We start from the raw sequence: 14746 nt of genomic DNA, 5'->3' as shown, positions 1-14746 counted from the left end.
AATACAACTCTACTCTAATCACTGCCTCTGCTTCACTTTGAAGCAGATCAATGTTAAGTAACGGTAGCACCAGGGAAACGTAAAATTTTTTCAAAAGGTTTGGATGTAAAAGATGTAAAGGCAATATTGTGATTAAAAGCCTTAAGTGGTTGCCAGCTGCTTTGCTTCAGGACCACATACCTTTGCCCAAAGAGAAGTGTAGATTTCGATTCAGACTCATTGTAAGATGATGGTGAGCAGCAAATCACAATAGTGGTTCTACAATTTCCTCCCAAGGAATCCTGGAGAATTCTGGTCATTTTACTGTCACGATATGGAATATAGACCTGTAAAAGGAGCAGCAAATTTATATTTCGGTCTTTGGTCCTCAGAAACAACACTGAAGGTGAACAAGGCACTAGCAAAGCCAATGACACTAGGCTTGATTTGCAGCTTCTAAAGAACAAGTTGTTGTTGTATATGGGCCAAAGTACATGAACAATATGGTAAACAGGATCAATTAAATCTGTTTTAGGTAGTTAAGGCAAGATGAGGCAAGTGCTTTTAATAAAAGCTTCATTATACTGAAATAAGAAACTTTCTAAATACAATCAATTAAATAGTCGGCAATGTGGCTGAAATAATCACATTTATCTTCACTATCCCTCCTCTCTCAGCACCTGTTTCTATTCATTCTATCTTCATGCAGCAGTTGGGTGTCAGATACTCATTGACAGTTAGACCCAATATATCTTATGGGGGGGGTTCCTTTCCTAGCAGCGAGCACAAACCATTTGTTTTTTTTTGGTGTGCTATTAATCTGGACATTGTCTTGTGGTAACATGGGTGTGGTCTAAAAACAGAGAGTGGCTAACACTGGCTTCCATTATCAGAGCTCCACCATGTAGACCAGAAAAATTCCTCGGTAACATCGAATTTGACAGCACTGATATAGAACATCGGCAATGAAAAAATTCCAAGGAAGTAAAATTGGGTACATAAAGATTTGACCCAGCACACTGTAGAACATTCAGTGTACTGCTCTCATGATGGCTGGTCAATACTCAATACCCAAGAATCCATTCATTCTGCAGACATGTTCAAGTAGAGGGAATTTGTCACACTCATAGTGAGTACAAAGTACATAGGATTCCAGTCACATGAAAATGTGACCATTTTATATATACAATGTAATAATATATTATATGTTTGCCCATGGTATTGCACACAATAACAAATATATGTGAATTCAGAACATGTTTTGTCTGTATAATAAAGAGAAATCATGCTTCTTCAAACTTACACTGCCTTCAGCCAAAGCAGAAATGACATTGCCAAGCGAGGACAACGATTTGTTGATGTTTTTAGCCTCATCCAACACTGCTCCTTCAGCTCCAGTTTTGCTCACCTACAACAGTTTTGCACAGATTAAATTTAAATTCATGAAAACTCAACCAAAACCAGGAAATAAAATGCGAGTAAATGAAGATAACATTGAAACAACTGAGCAGAGTTTTGCTGTTTGAAGAGTGGTACTGAACATAAGCTAGATGGACTTCTGGAGGGAAGAGCTTTGAAATACCACCTGAAAGTTACATTTCCATCTTTACTGGCAGGCCTTGCAAAACAGTAAGAAACATTTCAATATTACTGGTAATGGTACACTTGACAGCACTAAATTTTGGATCATAATAAAAGAAAATTACTAAACATAGATTAAAGGGGCAGTTTAACCCTTGTTCAATATGAAGTTCAATTAATAGGGCTCGTGCTGAACAAACTTGATGCCTGTTTAAATCATAAAACATTGTGGTTTTTGTTATTAGATTCCCAGTGCCCAGAAAATCCTTCTGTATAAAGGACATCTGCTAACAATACAATCACAACAAACGACAAGGAAGGGTTGCATCAAATTATCTTCCTTACCAGGACCAAACATGGCGTAGCTTCGATCCTATGTTTAGCAGGCAAAAAGTATAGTCAGCACAAGTGCTATTCATTGTACTCATGCTGAACACGTAGGTATACTGGTAACCTTTGCTCAATTTCTAGCAACACATTAAAAGGTCCTTTAAAAGGTCATTTTGGGATTCATTTAGAAATTGCATTGAGGAGACAGGATTTGGACTGGTATAAGTGCACAGCCCTGCTACTGAAGTATAAACAGTTTTATGCAAATTCCTTTATGATAGTTTAAGCCAAAGTTTTATAGTGTATTTAAGGTTAAAAAGAAGAGGCTACTCACAATTAAGAGACATTCATATAGGAATTAACAAAGAATATTTACCTTTTCACTACCTGCCAAATCAACCAGGTAAAGCTTCCCACTTAGTTTCTGTTCTGTTTGAGTGTTTTCTTGTTTGACGTTGATTAAAAAAATGCTGTGACTTCGAGAGCTGTGCTCATTCATGTCTGTGAAGTTAATTGCAAGGTTTAAAATATTTGCAAAATAAATAATGTGGCAATAGCAAAAAAAAGAAAAAAAAAAAAAAAAGAAAAACAAAGGAACTATATATTTATTAAAAAATAAATTAGGGAATGTTATTCTATTTGATCAAATCAAAATAAAAATACTGCATGTTTCTAGAAGCTATAGAAAATTTTGCATGTCCGCTTCCTATTACCGGAACCCTTTTCAAGGTGTGGGATGCAACACTAGCACTTATTCAGTACCAGGGGGTCTCCCCAAACACCACTTTGTGGGAAAATGATAAGCTTCCTCATTGTTCAGATAAAAATAAAAAAACTGGGTAAATAGATAGGCTGTGCAAAATAAATAATATTTCTAATAAAGTTATTTAGCCAAAAATGTAATGTATAAAGGCTGGAGTGACTGGATGTCTAACATAATAGCCAGAACACTACTTCCTGCTTTTCAGCTCTCTTGGTTTCCACGGATTGGTTACCAGGCATTAACCAATCAGTGACCTGAGGGGGGAGCCACATGGGTCATAACTATTGCTTTTAAATTTGAGCTGAATGCTGAGGATTAATTCAAAACTCACTGAACAGTAATGTCCCATGTGGCCCCCCTTCAAGTCGCTGACTAACTCGTTTTAGAGCTGAAAAGCAGGAAGTAGTGTTCTGTTCGGTTATGTTCGATATCCAGTCACTCTAGCCTTTATACATTACATTTTTGGCTAACTAACTATATTAGAAACATTTTTTATTTTGCACAGCCTGTTTAGCCAGTTTTTATTCCGACCCGGAACATTTCCTTTAAGAACTCCGATTTACAGAACTACAGGCACCCACAGGGGATACAAAAAGTTGATTATTTGTTCATAGATGGGATATTTAAATCTTTTGATCAAGTAAAGGCAGACTTTGACGCAACAGTAAAAGTATCTACACAGTGGTATGTGCCTGCCCTAACCACAGCCCTCGTTACATACACCAATTCTGCCAGTGTTTTTATGAAAGGCTTGTCTCAAATAGGACCCAAAGTAATAGCTTTGTACAAATTCCTATGCAGCAGGCTCCTAATCTTCTCCACTACAGTCTTTGCAGAGTTCAGCACTGGAACAGAAATATTGCTTTCACTTGCACATGCCAGAGCAAGATGCCATTAGCTGACAGAGCAGGTATGGCACAAGCAGCACTGAAAGGTCACTGCTACCACAAAGTGACACTTTGTAGAGGTCTAATATATGGCTTCAGTATGATTCAGTCCTAGTGAGAGACAGCCTATGGAAGAAAGGGAAGGCAGCTCTTTTTTCAGAAGCAATCTCAGCAGAGACTGTGAGTCCAGCAGTGAGATGCAAAAAATGATTGATAAAAGGGGGGCAACCATAGAGTAAACAAAGGGCATAGCTGAAACAGCAAATACCCTGATTCACCAACAGGATAATGTCCCATTACATTAAATATATATTATTCGTCTAAGACTTACTTGTCACTGCTACATGTCTGTTAGATTTCCCTTCATCTATTGTATCCATGACTTCATCAGGACTACATACAAAGCGCTCAGTACAACCCTATGATAGAAGACAAAACAGTGAGAGGCACATTTATCAAGGGTCGAATTCAGAATTCATGCAAGTTTTTTTTTTTTTTTTTTGTTTTTTTTTTTTAGATTTTACTCAAAATTCGATTGGGGGGCAATTTATTAAAAAATCAAATACATCAAACTCTGACTAATTTAAACGACCCGATAACTCAAATCGAATTTGATTAAAATTCGATCAAACTCAAATCAAGTTTTTTTCTCTGAAAATAACTTGAATGTCAGGAAGGCTCCAAACATCTCCAAATTGGTCACTGGACTTCTCCCTCTTATACAGGAATTCGGCAGCTTTTAGGTGGAGAATAGTCAAATTAGAATTCTTAAAAATCTAGAAAATCAAAGTCGACTTTTTTTAAAAAAATAAATAAAACTTGAATCGAGTTTGGATAATTCCCTGGTCAAATTTGACAGTTTTGACCATAAAAAATTTTGAAAATTCAAATTTGAATTTTCAATTTGACTCTTAATAAATCTGCCACACTTGCATTTTACACAATTTCTGTGGTTGGGGTTAACAAATGCAAGGATGCTGTGCAACTAATCCATTATTAGGGTTTAATTTGTATGTTGCGCCTAAAATTGCACACTAAGGGGGTTATTTACTAAACTCTGAATCCAAAAATCACAAAAAAATGTATTTTTTTTAAAATAAAATAGGACATTTAAAAAATCACAAATTTTTCGGATTTTATTAAACCCAGAGGATGGAAAAGTCTGAATCAGAAAATCCAGCATCTCAGACCTGTCGAGGTTGCATATAAATCAATGGGAGAAGTCCTAATGATTTTTTGATGTGCGCTGGGTTTCGTGCAATACCCCGAAGTTTTTGGTTGAAAAATCCTGAAAAATATTGTGAACATTGGATAAAAAAAAAAAAAAAAAAAAACGGAAAAAATTGCGAAAATTAGATTTTTTTTCCTGCAAAGCAAATTTTTTGGGAAAATGTAAGCGTAAAAAACGGAGCAGATTTGATCGAAGTTTGTAGCAGAAAATATTAAGATAAATTCGGACTTTGATAGATAACCCCCAACAGTGTAACTTATGTGAAATCACACCCCACTGACAAGCAAAATACAAACACTACTTGCAGGTAATTTTCCCAACGCAGACACATTAGGAATGGGTTCTTGCATCCTTTTTGAATTTGTACTAGTAAATGAACACTGCTGTGTACAAAACGAGAGCAAAGCTAAATATCCCAATACTCACCTTGACATACGGAACTCTGTTTTTGTCTTCATGAACCGAAAGGTTTGTTTTTGAAACTAAAAAAAAAAGAACAAAATTAGACTGCCCTGCGTGTACTGACGACCTACTGTTCCTATGTGTTAAACAGATACAGCTCCAGATAAGTGAGAGAAATAAGTTTGACACCTTAGAACAGTAGAGAATTGTTCAAGAAATAAAACATAATGCCTATACATAACATAATTACAAATCTCTATATTTCAGATTTTTCTCCAAGGATAAATATTGCCAATAGTCCTAGTAAGCCAGTATCAATTACAGCAAAGCTGGACTTTTACATATACACCTTTCGATGCTTTATTTTGTCATGCAGGGGGAGCTAGAGATCTATATGAAAGATGGGGAGTGTCAATACTGAAAGACAGATAGAGCGAAGATTAAAGTATGACAGCAGGGCTGCAGATTGTAACTGAAAGAGAGACACTCAGGGGGAACCAATTTCCAGCTGCATGAATTTTTGCTGTGACTACTGTTTAAATGAGCAGTCACACAAAACAATGAAAGCATCCTAAAGTACTGAAAATATAATGTACTGCTGCAGTGGCAAAACTTGTGTGTTTGCTTCAGAAACACAACTATAGTTTATATAAACAAGCTGCTGAGTAGCCATGGGGCAGCCATTCTGAAAATTGAGAAAATGCACAGGATACACAGCAGATACCAGATAAGCTCTGTAGTATATAATGGGATTCTTCAGAAATTATCTGTTTTCAACTGTGTATCATGTGCATGAATGGCTGCCCCCATGGCTACACATCAGCTTGTTTATATAAACTATAGTAGTGTTTCTGAAGAAAACAGCAGTTTTACCAGTGCGGGGCAACAGTTCATGACATTGTCATTCCTTTAAAATACTTTCGTTTTTTGGTGTTACTGGTTAAAGCCAATGGGAGTAGGTATGGGTAAGGCTCTGATTAAGTCCAAACACTGGCACTTTCTGTATTTTGTGGAGTGAAGTAACTTCAAAAGAGCTCCACGTTACTGAAGGGTGATACTAACTAAAGGTGGCCACAGACGCACAGATAATATCGTACAAAACAAATTTTCGTCCTATATTCGTTGCGTGTATGGTGGGAAAAGAGCCGACCGATATCGGCAGAAGACTTGGGTATCGGTCGGCTCGTCGATCGGGCTGGGCGGAAAATTTTGATCAGGTGCCTTTGAAGGGATCCAAACATCGCCCATTGTTAGTGCTGAATCGTCAGATACAGGTAGAATTCTATTGTTTCTTCCTGTATATCTACCTGTATATCTGTTGATTTAGCTCTACACGTGTGTATTAAAGCGAACGATCTTTCTTGGAAAGATTATTTCCAAGAAAAATCGTAATTGCTACATCTATGGCCACCTTTACTCACATGTTTACTTACAATACCAGTTAATTTATTAACAATTCATCAAAGAAGAGTTGCTGTCAAAAGGTTTCTAGTGAAATATTTAATTGCAAGAAATCAGCACCTAAGTTACAGTTGCGCAACATCTCTAATTTAAAATGGCATAGGACTGCTGACTGTGCAAAACAATTAAACTCTAGTCCCTGACACCCCCTTCAGAGGAGAAAAAGGATCAAGGCAGCAAAACAAGTGCAGGTATGGGACCCTTTACCCAGAATGCTTTGGACCTAGGGTTTTCCAGATAAGGGGTCTTTCCGTAATTTGGATCTTCATACCTTAAGTCTACTAGAAAATCATGTAAACATTAAATAAACCCAATAGGCTGGTTTTTCTTCCAATAAGGATGAATTATATCTTAGTTTGGGTCAAGTAGAAGGTCCTGTTTTATTATTAAAGAGAAAAGGGAAATTATTTTTTAAAAATATTTGGATAATATGGGAGATGTCTTTCCATAATTCGGAGCTTTCTAGAGAACGGACCCCATACCTGTAATACAAAACAAGCGACAACAATTTCTGTACTAAACTGAAACATGCCCATTACACACACATTGATTAGCCTTAAGAGGACACAAACTCACCATCCAACAGATCCCTTATCTTGTCCAAATAAATTTCAAAGTATGATACCTAAATAGAACATTTATAAACAAGGGAAAGGAACAAATCAGAATTATATGTTTAGGTATATCAACATATATTATATCTATAAATGTCGAAGGGGTTGTTCATCTTTTAAATAAACTTTTAGTATGATGCAGAGAAAGATATTCTGAGACAATGTGCATTTGGTCTTAATTTTTTATGATTTGTGGATTTTGAGTTATTTAGCTTTTTATTCAGCAGCTCTACAGTCTGCAATTTCAGCAATCTGGTTGCTAGGGTCCAAATAACTTTAGCAAACATGCATTGATTTGAATAAGAGACTGGATTATGAATAGGAGAGACCTGAATAGAAAGAGGAGTAATAAAAAGTAGCAAAAACAATAAATGTGTAGCTTTACAGAGCATTTGCTTTTAGATGATGTCAGTGACCCCAATTTGAAAGCTGGAAAGAGCCAGATGAAGAAGGCAAATAATTAAAAACTATAAAAAAATAAATAATTAAGACCAAATGAAAAGTTGCTTCAAATTGGACATTCTATAACATACTAAAAGTTAACTTAAAGGTGAACCACCCCTTTAATTCACATCACCTACAATGAATGAGTAAACGACTTATTGTAGGACATAGGGATAGGGTTTTTCCCCTAAGAACTTGCTGCCAAACAGCTGTGGCCACTGCACAATTACGGTCACTAAATCAGATGATAGAGAGATTAAATGTACCCCCACAATAGGAAATCATGTCCCACATAGGTCACCATGGAGTGTAACCATATAAAAAATCACAAGGCAGCTTGTCTTATAAAAGTCACGAAGTTCAAGGTGACGTCTAATAGCCTATGAGAAAGCAGGTCATGCGTTTCTTATAATAAACAAGTTTCATTGAATCTTCTGACATTGCTACGCACCATTTATAAGGATATATTTTATGCAACTGTCATGTTGGCAGAGCATAAACATAATATCCTTAAGATAATTACCTTTATATGAAATTCCAAATTTTCATCCATAGAGTAAATATAATTAAAAATGTCTTGCACTATCCTGGGAATGATTCCCATTCCATCCGGATCATGGAGTGTTCCCTGATTGAAGAAAAAAAAAGAGATAGTTGATGATCAGATCAGTAGAGTTTATGAATGAATTTTACCAGCAGTGAATAACTGGGTCTTACCTCCATGGTATGGGTTTTTCCTGATGATGTCTGCCCATAAGCAAATATCGTGCCATTATATCCCTCCAGAACATCTAGCAATACAAATGGAAGGATCAATAATGAATAAAGAATACATAAATAAATCACCATTGCCCATTACCAACTATATTTTAATGCACACTTCTTGCAGCAATCATGTTACCCCACCATATCAATCTTTCAACCTCTTCATCAGGAATAAAATGCGCAAATGTTTAACTGTTTCATGTCATACTAGTTCAGGAGGCTTTTTATTTTCAATAATAACTTGACCAGTGTTTGAGCCAAATGTCCTAAAACCCTAAAAATTAATATGGCCAAAAATGTAATTTTATATACTGAACTTATTGCACGAGGCTAAAGTTTCAGCTTGTCAATAGCAGCAATGATCCAGGATTTCAAACTTGTCACAGGGGGTCACCATCTTGGAAAGTGTCTGTGACACTCACATGCTCAGTGGGCTCTGAGCAGCTGTTGAGAAGCTAAGCTTAGGGCTCGTCACTAATTATCCAGCAGAAAATGAGGTTGGTCTGTAATATAAACTGATGCTACAGGGCTGATTATTAAATTCTGATGCTAATTGCACTGGTTTCTGTGCTGCCATGTAGTAATTATCTGTATTAATTACTAATCGCCTTATATTGTGACATTCCTATTCTATGTGTACTGTATATTGTGAGTGGGTCCCTAAGCTCAGTAAGTGACAGCAGCACAGAGCATGTGCAGTGAATCAGCAGAAAAGAAGATGGGGAGCTACTGGGGCATCTTTGGAGACACAGATCTTCATCAATAATGTTTAGCATTTCTAGCCTACTTCTTGGTTATATTTTAGTTCTCCTTTAAAGGGGTTGTTCGACTTAAAAACACCTTTTTCAGTTCAGTTGGTTTCCGACAGTTTAAGAGAAATAAAGACTTTTTGAAATTACTATTAAAATGTATTTATAGAGCGCCAACATATTTTGTAGCGCTTTCTATTTTCTATGTGTGACTGTATTTCTAATATTAAAGTGTAATTTTTCACCTTCTAAAGCAGCTCTGTGAGGGGGGGTCGCCGACCCTCTATAATGGATACATTCAGTTAATAGATTTCTTATCTGTGTCCTTGCTGAGCAGAATCCCTGAGTTTCGTTACAGGCAGCTGAATTGATACAATAGTTGCTAATACTCCAGAGAAATGTATCAACTAAATGTTGCAAAATTGTAAAAGTGCAGAATCCGCACCTGATTTACTGAGCTGCCAGACTCAAACACCAGAGACAAGAATATTAAACTTAAAACTTGGATTTTGGAAAAACGGTAAAAAATAAAAATGGATAGTAATTGAAAAAAAAAATACTATTTCTGGTGAACAATCTGAAAACAATTGAAAAAAGTGTTGGGAAGGTGAACAACCCTTATTCTGGCATGAGAGATTAGTCAGTGAAAATAACAGTAGGAGAATTACATCATGTTGATGCAATGGGATTGCAGAGTAAGGCTCAAAAGCCTCCAGGGAGCAGTACGACAGCAGCAGGGTAGGGAGTGGCACTGGTGAAGTAGAATATTACTAAGCCTGCACAGCTCTAGCTAAGGAAAGCATTACCAAACAGAACCAAGACTTAAATATAGGTAAGGGAAATACAGGCTTGAAAAGGGAGTTCCCACAGAGCCATGGCCTAAAACATGTTAGTTCCCACAGCACAATGGCTTTGCCAAAACAGAAAGTCGATGCACAGAGTAGGTATGGCAAAATAGGCATAACTGTATGGATAAAGAACATAACTAAAGCTGTTTATTCAACAATTCTGCATGTTTATTTAGACCACTGTAATAATTCAGAAGTATGTTTTGATTCAGTAGGTGATGCGGATTGTATTAATATACATCAAAACAATTGTATAATCAAAAGAAATATAGAATGTATCAAGTGTATAATGTCTAGTGTTTGATCCTCAAGAAATAGGAGGCAATAGTAATGGATCTACTTGCAATAGACCAGGTAGAACAGCCAGAAGAACACCAAAAAATTAAAGTTTTTTAAAGTAACAAAAGTATAATGTAATGTTGCCCTGCACTAGTGAAACTGATTGTGTGTTTGCTTCAGAAACACTACTATAGTTCATATAAACAAGCTGCTGTGTAGAAATGAGGGAAATTGAAAAAAGTCTATATGGCACAGGCTAAATAGTGGATACCAGATAACACCATTATGTTCTACAGAGCTTATCTGCTGTGTAACCAGAGTCTTGAATGGCTGCCCCCATGGCTACACAGCAGCTTATTTATATAAACTATAGTAGTGTTTCTGAAGCAAAGAGCAGTTTTACCAGTGCACGGCAACGCTGTACTATATTTTTATTACTTTAAAACACTTTCTTTTTTGATGCTACTGTTTATTTAAATTACGACAGCTGTCACGTATACAGAAAAAAAAGTTTTACCTTTAACAATTGCTTTTGCATAAAGAAAAAGTTTTACCTTTAACAATTGCTTTTGCGCAGGCGTTGTAAACTTGTTCTTGTGATGTGTTTGACTGGAACACACGGTCGAAAACATAGGGCTTGGACTAAAAGATAAAAGCAATACAGAGACATTAGATAAAGATTGCAAAAATAACAAAATGAACAGCAAGAAGAACTCTAGGGAAAAGGGATAGTACACCCCCCCCCCTCTAATTAAAACAAAGAACTTGTCATTTCTGGCAGATGCTTCATGAGATTTCATACAGCTATAAATGAGTCTGTCGTACGAACCGTCGGCTCTAATGCTGCACAAATTGTACACCCATATTTTTATGGTCACATAAATTGATAATTTGCATTTTTAAACAGAGAAACTAACATGTTCAGACGCTCCCTAAGCACCACTTTTTTTTTTCTTCTACAGTTTTTATTTTGCCATTTTAACAAACACAAAACGAAGGTAAGGAAGAGAATAAGGAAAGAGTCAAAGACTAATAACAGCAGTGCAATGTAGGCCCAGCAGTGCTCAGCATCTGCCATGTGCAAAATGCAAGCAGCACTCTGGGCTGGATCAATATTTCTCTGTCTGGATGACTCAGGATCTCTTTTGTTTCCATAACAAAGAGCATAAATCATCAGCTTGGGACTGACACGCAGCCAAGCTCTGGGGATGTTGTGAAGTTAAAGCAACAGTATTTGGGAAGATAAATCGGAAAAAAAAAAAGCACTTGGAGAAGGAAAGCTACCGAAGCAGTTTATTGCCAATAGATTTATTCTGTAAATACTGTATTTATTCTGCAGAATGCTTTACAATACCCGAGTAGACAGCTCTAGACACGGTCTCTGTTTGTTTAGGATAGCTGCTGCCATATTAGCTTGTTGCGACATCACTTCCTGCCCGAGTCTCTCCCTGCTCAGTCATAGCTCTGGGCTCAGATTAGAGGAGGGAGGGGGAGCAAACTGAGCATGCTCAAGCCCTAGCCCTGGAGGTTTAAGCTGAAAACAGGAAGTCTGATACAGAAGCCCGTGTGTACAGAAAAGAAGGAAAGAAATGCTGTGTTTCTTTTGACTCGGAGCAGCATTACTTTGAGGGTTTGCCGGTGTATTTATATAGATCTTTCATGCAACGCTTACTTAGTTTTAGCCTTTCCTTCGCCTTTAAGGGGGAATTGCTGTCAGAATAAAGCCCGTATAATGTGCAAAGTGACTCTTGTATTGTGCAGATTTTCTTTAAGTGATTGCAGCTTTTTTTTTGCTTGCATGGTGGAATCTATTTCCTGGTACTCATGTGACCTGTCCTTTTGCCAGTAAGGAAAGATAACTGAAGTCCTGTCTTGCTTCACAAACCTCTAATGGATAACATAACACTAAGTTGGGGGGGGGGGGGGAATCAAAAAAATAAATAAATAAATAAATAAAGGTGATTATGTGATTACTGTAAACATAGACCTATGGCACAGCCAGGTTGCTAGGGTATATGGAACCTTAGCTGCTGAAATTACATACTGGGATGTTACTGAACAAGAAGCTAAATTAAAACAGAAAAACAAAGACCAATTGCACATTGTATCACAAGATCACTATCTGAGGGGGATTGATTGGAGAGGTATAAAGAAAGGCTCTATATGGATTGAAATAGAACAAGGCAAAATGACACATGGGGTGGGTTTATTATAAGAGATTCATTTAAGAGGGAAGTTGCCCACAGGTGAATTCCTGATGAATTGGCCGGAGCTTGGGGTTGTTCTACGTAGCACACGTTTTACTCTGCAGACTCAGCTATGGAATATGTAGCGCATAGCAAGTATCCCTATATAGCCATTACCCAATCAATCCAAAAACAATTTTAATTGGATATTTTACACTTACAAAATAAACTCACATTTCCACAAATGTTTTCCCTGAAGATACATATACAGAGGGTAACAAAAGAGCTGGTCACAAATACTTTCTCTGGAGGTCTGGGTACCAGGGGTAATAGATTACTTTTTTCCCCCAGAATAATAAAATGCTCTTTCCAGAGGCCCATGTAGCATATACTTCTCACGTTGGGGCAAGTTGAATTGGGGGTCTCATCGTGGAGCACAACTGCACTCTTTACCTATTACATACCTCCCAACATTTTGGAAATAAAAAGAGGGACAAAAAGATTTGACGTGCGGAGCGCATAGAATTTTTTTGACCGACACCCATTTTTGTGACCACACCTCTTAATTACCATTTCAAAAAATTTAGCAGGTTATTAAAGTTTGAGCACATTTCTGTAGTTTGTATGTGTTATTACAGTTTTGCTAATGGAGGTGAATTGCCCTTTAAAGTAGAAGTAAAGCTTAACTAAAGAAGTAGCTAGAAATGTTGTACATTATGTTTTGGGCGTCTGTACCAGCCAAAGGCAAACACAGCCCTTTAGCAGTAAAGATCTGTGTCTCCAAAGATGCCCCAGTAGCTCCCCATCTTCTTTTCTGCTGATTCACTGCACATGCTCTGTGCTGCTGTCACTTACTAAGTTTAGGGACCCACTCACAATATACAGTACACATAGAATAGAAATGTCACAATATAAGGCTGATTAGTAATTAATACAGATAAATACTACATGGCAGCACAGAAACCAGTGCAATTAGCATCGTAATTTAATAATCAGTCCTGTAGCATCAGTTTATATTACAAACCGACCTCATTTTCTGCTGGATAATTAGTGACGACCCCTAAGCTTAGCTTCTCAACAGCTGCTCAGAGCCCACTGAGCATGTGAGTGTCACAGACATTTTCCAAGATGGTGACCCCCTGTGACAAGTTTGAAGTCCTGGATCATTGCTGCTATTGACAAGCTGAAACTTTAGGCTGGTGCAATAAGTTCAGTATTTAAAATATGCCATTTTTAACCATATTCATTTTTAGGCTTTAGTTCTCCTTTAAACTGTGAGTCTAAGTTGTGAGTCTAAGCTATTTCAAGGGTCCCGCTTTGTTACAAAAAAAAAAAAAAAAATATTATAATTTTATAATATATTTCGAGCCGAAACGTTGAATAAAAGGTTTACAAATGCTTCTGCCTAGGTGCTGGTTATAGTAAATCATAGATAAAGCAAAAAAAACGCACTCAGAGGACCTTTGAAGGTGCAAAATCAAAAAATTATATTTATTTCAACGTTTCGGCTAATCACTTAAGCCTCCTGATGACGGCTTAAGTGATTAGCCGAAACGTTGAAATAAATATTTTTTTGATTTTGTGTATGTATGTATGTATGTATGTATGTACGTACGTACGTACGTACGTACGTACACACACGAGAGAAAAACCGCAGGACTGTCCAGCGAAAAACAGTTGGGAGGTATGCACTAAAGCAGTTTACATTATCCCCCATATGTAATGTAAGCCACGACGTTTGCCTAGGAGCAATCACCAATAGCAACCAATAAGATGTTTAAGCAGGGGACCAGTAATTGCTTTCTGCCGACTGGTTGCTATGGGTTACTGCCCCTGGGCAAACTCAGTGCCTTTAATCAAATAACTCCATTACCGTTTAAAAACAGTGTAAAACAAGGTTTTAAAGTTACCAATGACTTTCTATGGAGCCAAGAGGATGTAAACCCAAAACTAGAATCAAAGTGGGCAAAATCATAAACAACTTTCCACTTATATGTTCATTAGGAAACGATCTGAAAATAATTCAGAGTGGAGCAGCAGACAGAACATCAGAACTTGGCACTGACAGGCACATACTTCCATAAGATTAATGGACTCATGAATACCGCTTCATTAAGCATTTTTGTTGGATCAGCAAGTCCATTTGAAAGCAGTACTAAAGCAGTGGCTACACCTAAGTGCAGATAAAGTACTATATTCTGTTGCCTTAGCTAAAGAAATCAGAAGC

The 14746-nt window shown here is 37.0% G+C and overlaps 1 protein-coding gene across 1 annotated transcript in view; it reads right to left on the bottom strand.

The window, feature by feature from the left end:
* The window catches only part of kif5b.L (kinesin family member 5B L homeolog), a 55895-nt gene that overhangs the window by 11719 nt on the left and 29430 nt on the right, over nt 1-14746 (bottom strand). The window contains exons 2-10 of the mRNA XM_018267185.2: nt 10888-10975; nt 8410-8483; nt 8216-8320; nt 7211-7259; nt 5198-5253; nt 3872-3959; nt 2267-2391; nt 1283-1387; nt 181-326 (exon numbers count right to left, since the gene is read on the bottom strand). Coding sequence (XP_018122674.1) covers nt 181-326; nt 1283-1387; nt 2267-2391; nt 3872-3959; nt 5198-5253; nt 7211-7259; nt 8216-8320; nt 8410-8483; nt 10888-10975 — 836 coding nt within the window. The remainder of the gene's footprint in view (nt 1-180; nt 327-1282; nt 1388-2266; nt 2392-3871; nt 3960-5197; nt 5254-7210; nt 7260-8215; nt 8321-8409; nt 8484-10887; nt 10976-14746) is intronic.

Source organism: Xenopus laevis, chromosome 6L, assembly GCF_017654675.1.
Source record: "Xenopus laevis strain J_2021 chromosome 6L, Xenopus_laevis_v10.1, whole genome shotgun sequence".
NCBI classification, from domain to species: Eukaryota; Metazoa; Chordata; class Amphibia; order Anura; family Pipidae; genus Xenopus; species Xenopus laevis.
This window is presented reverse-complemented; position numbering and strand designations above follow the sequence as displayed.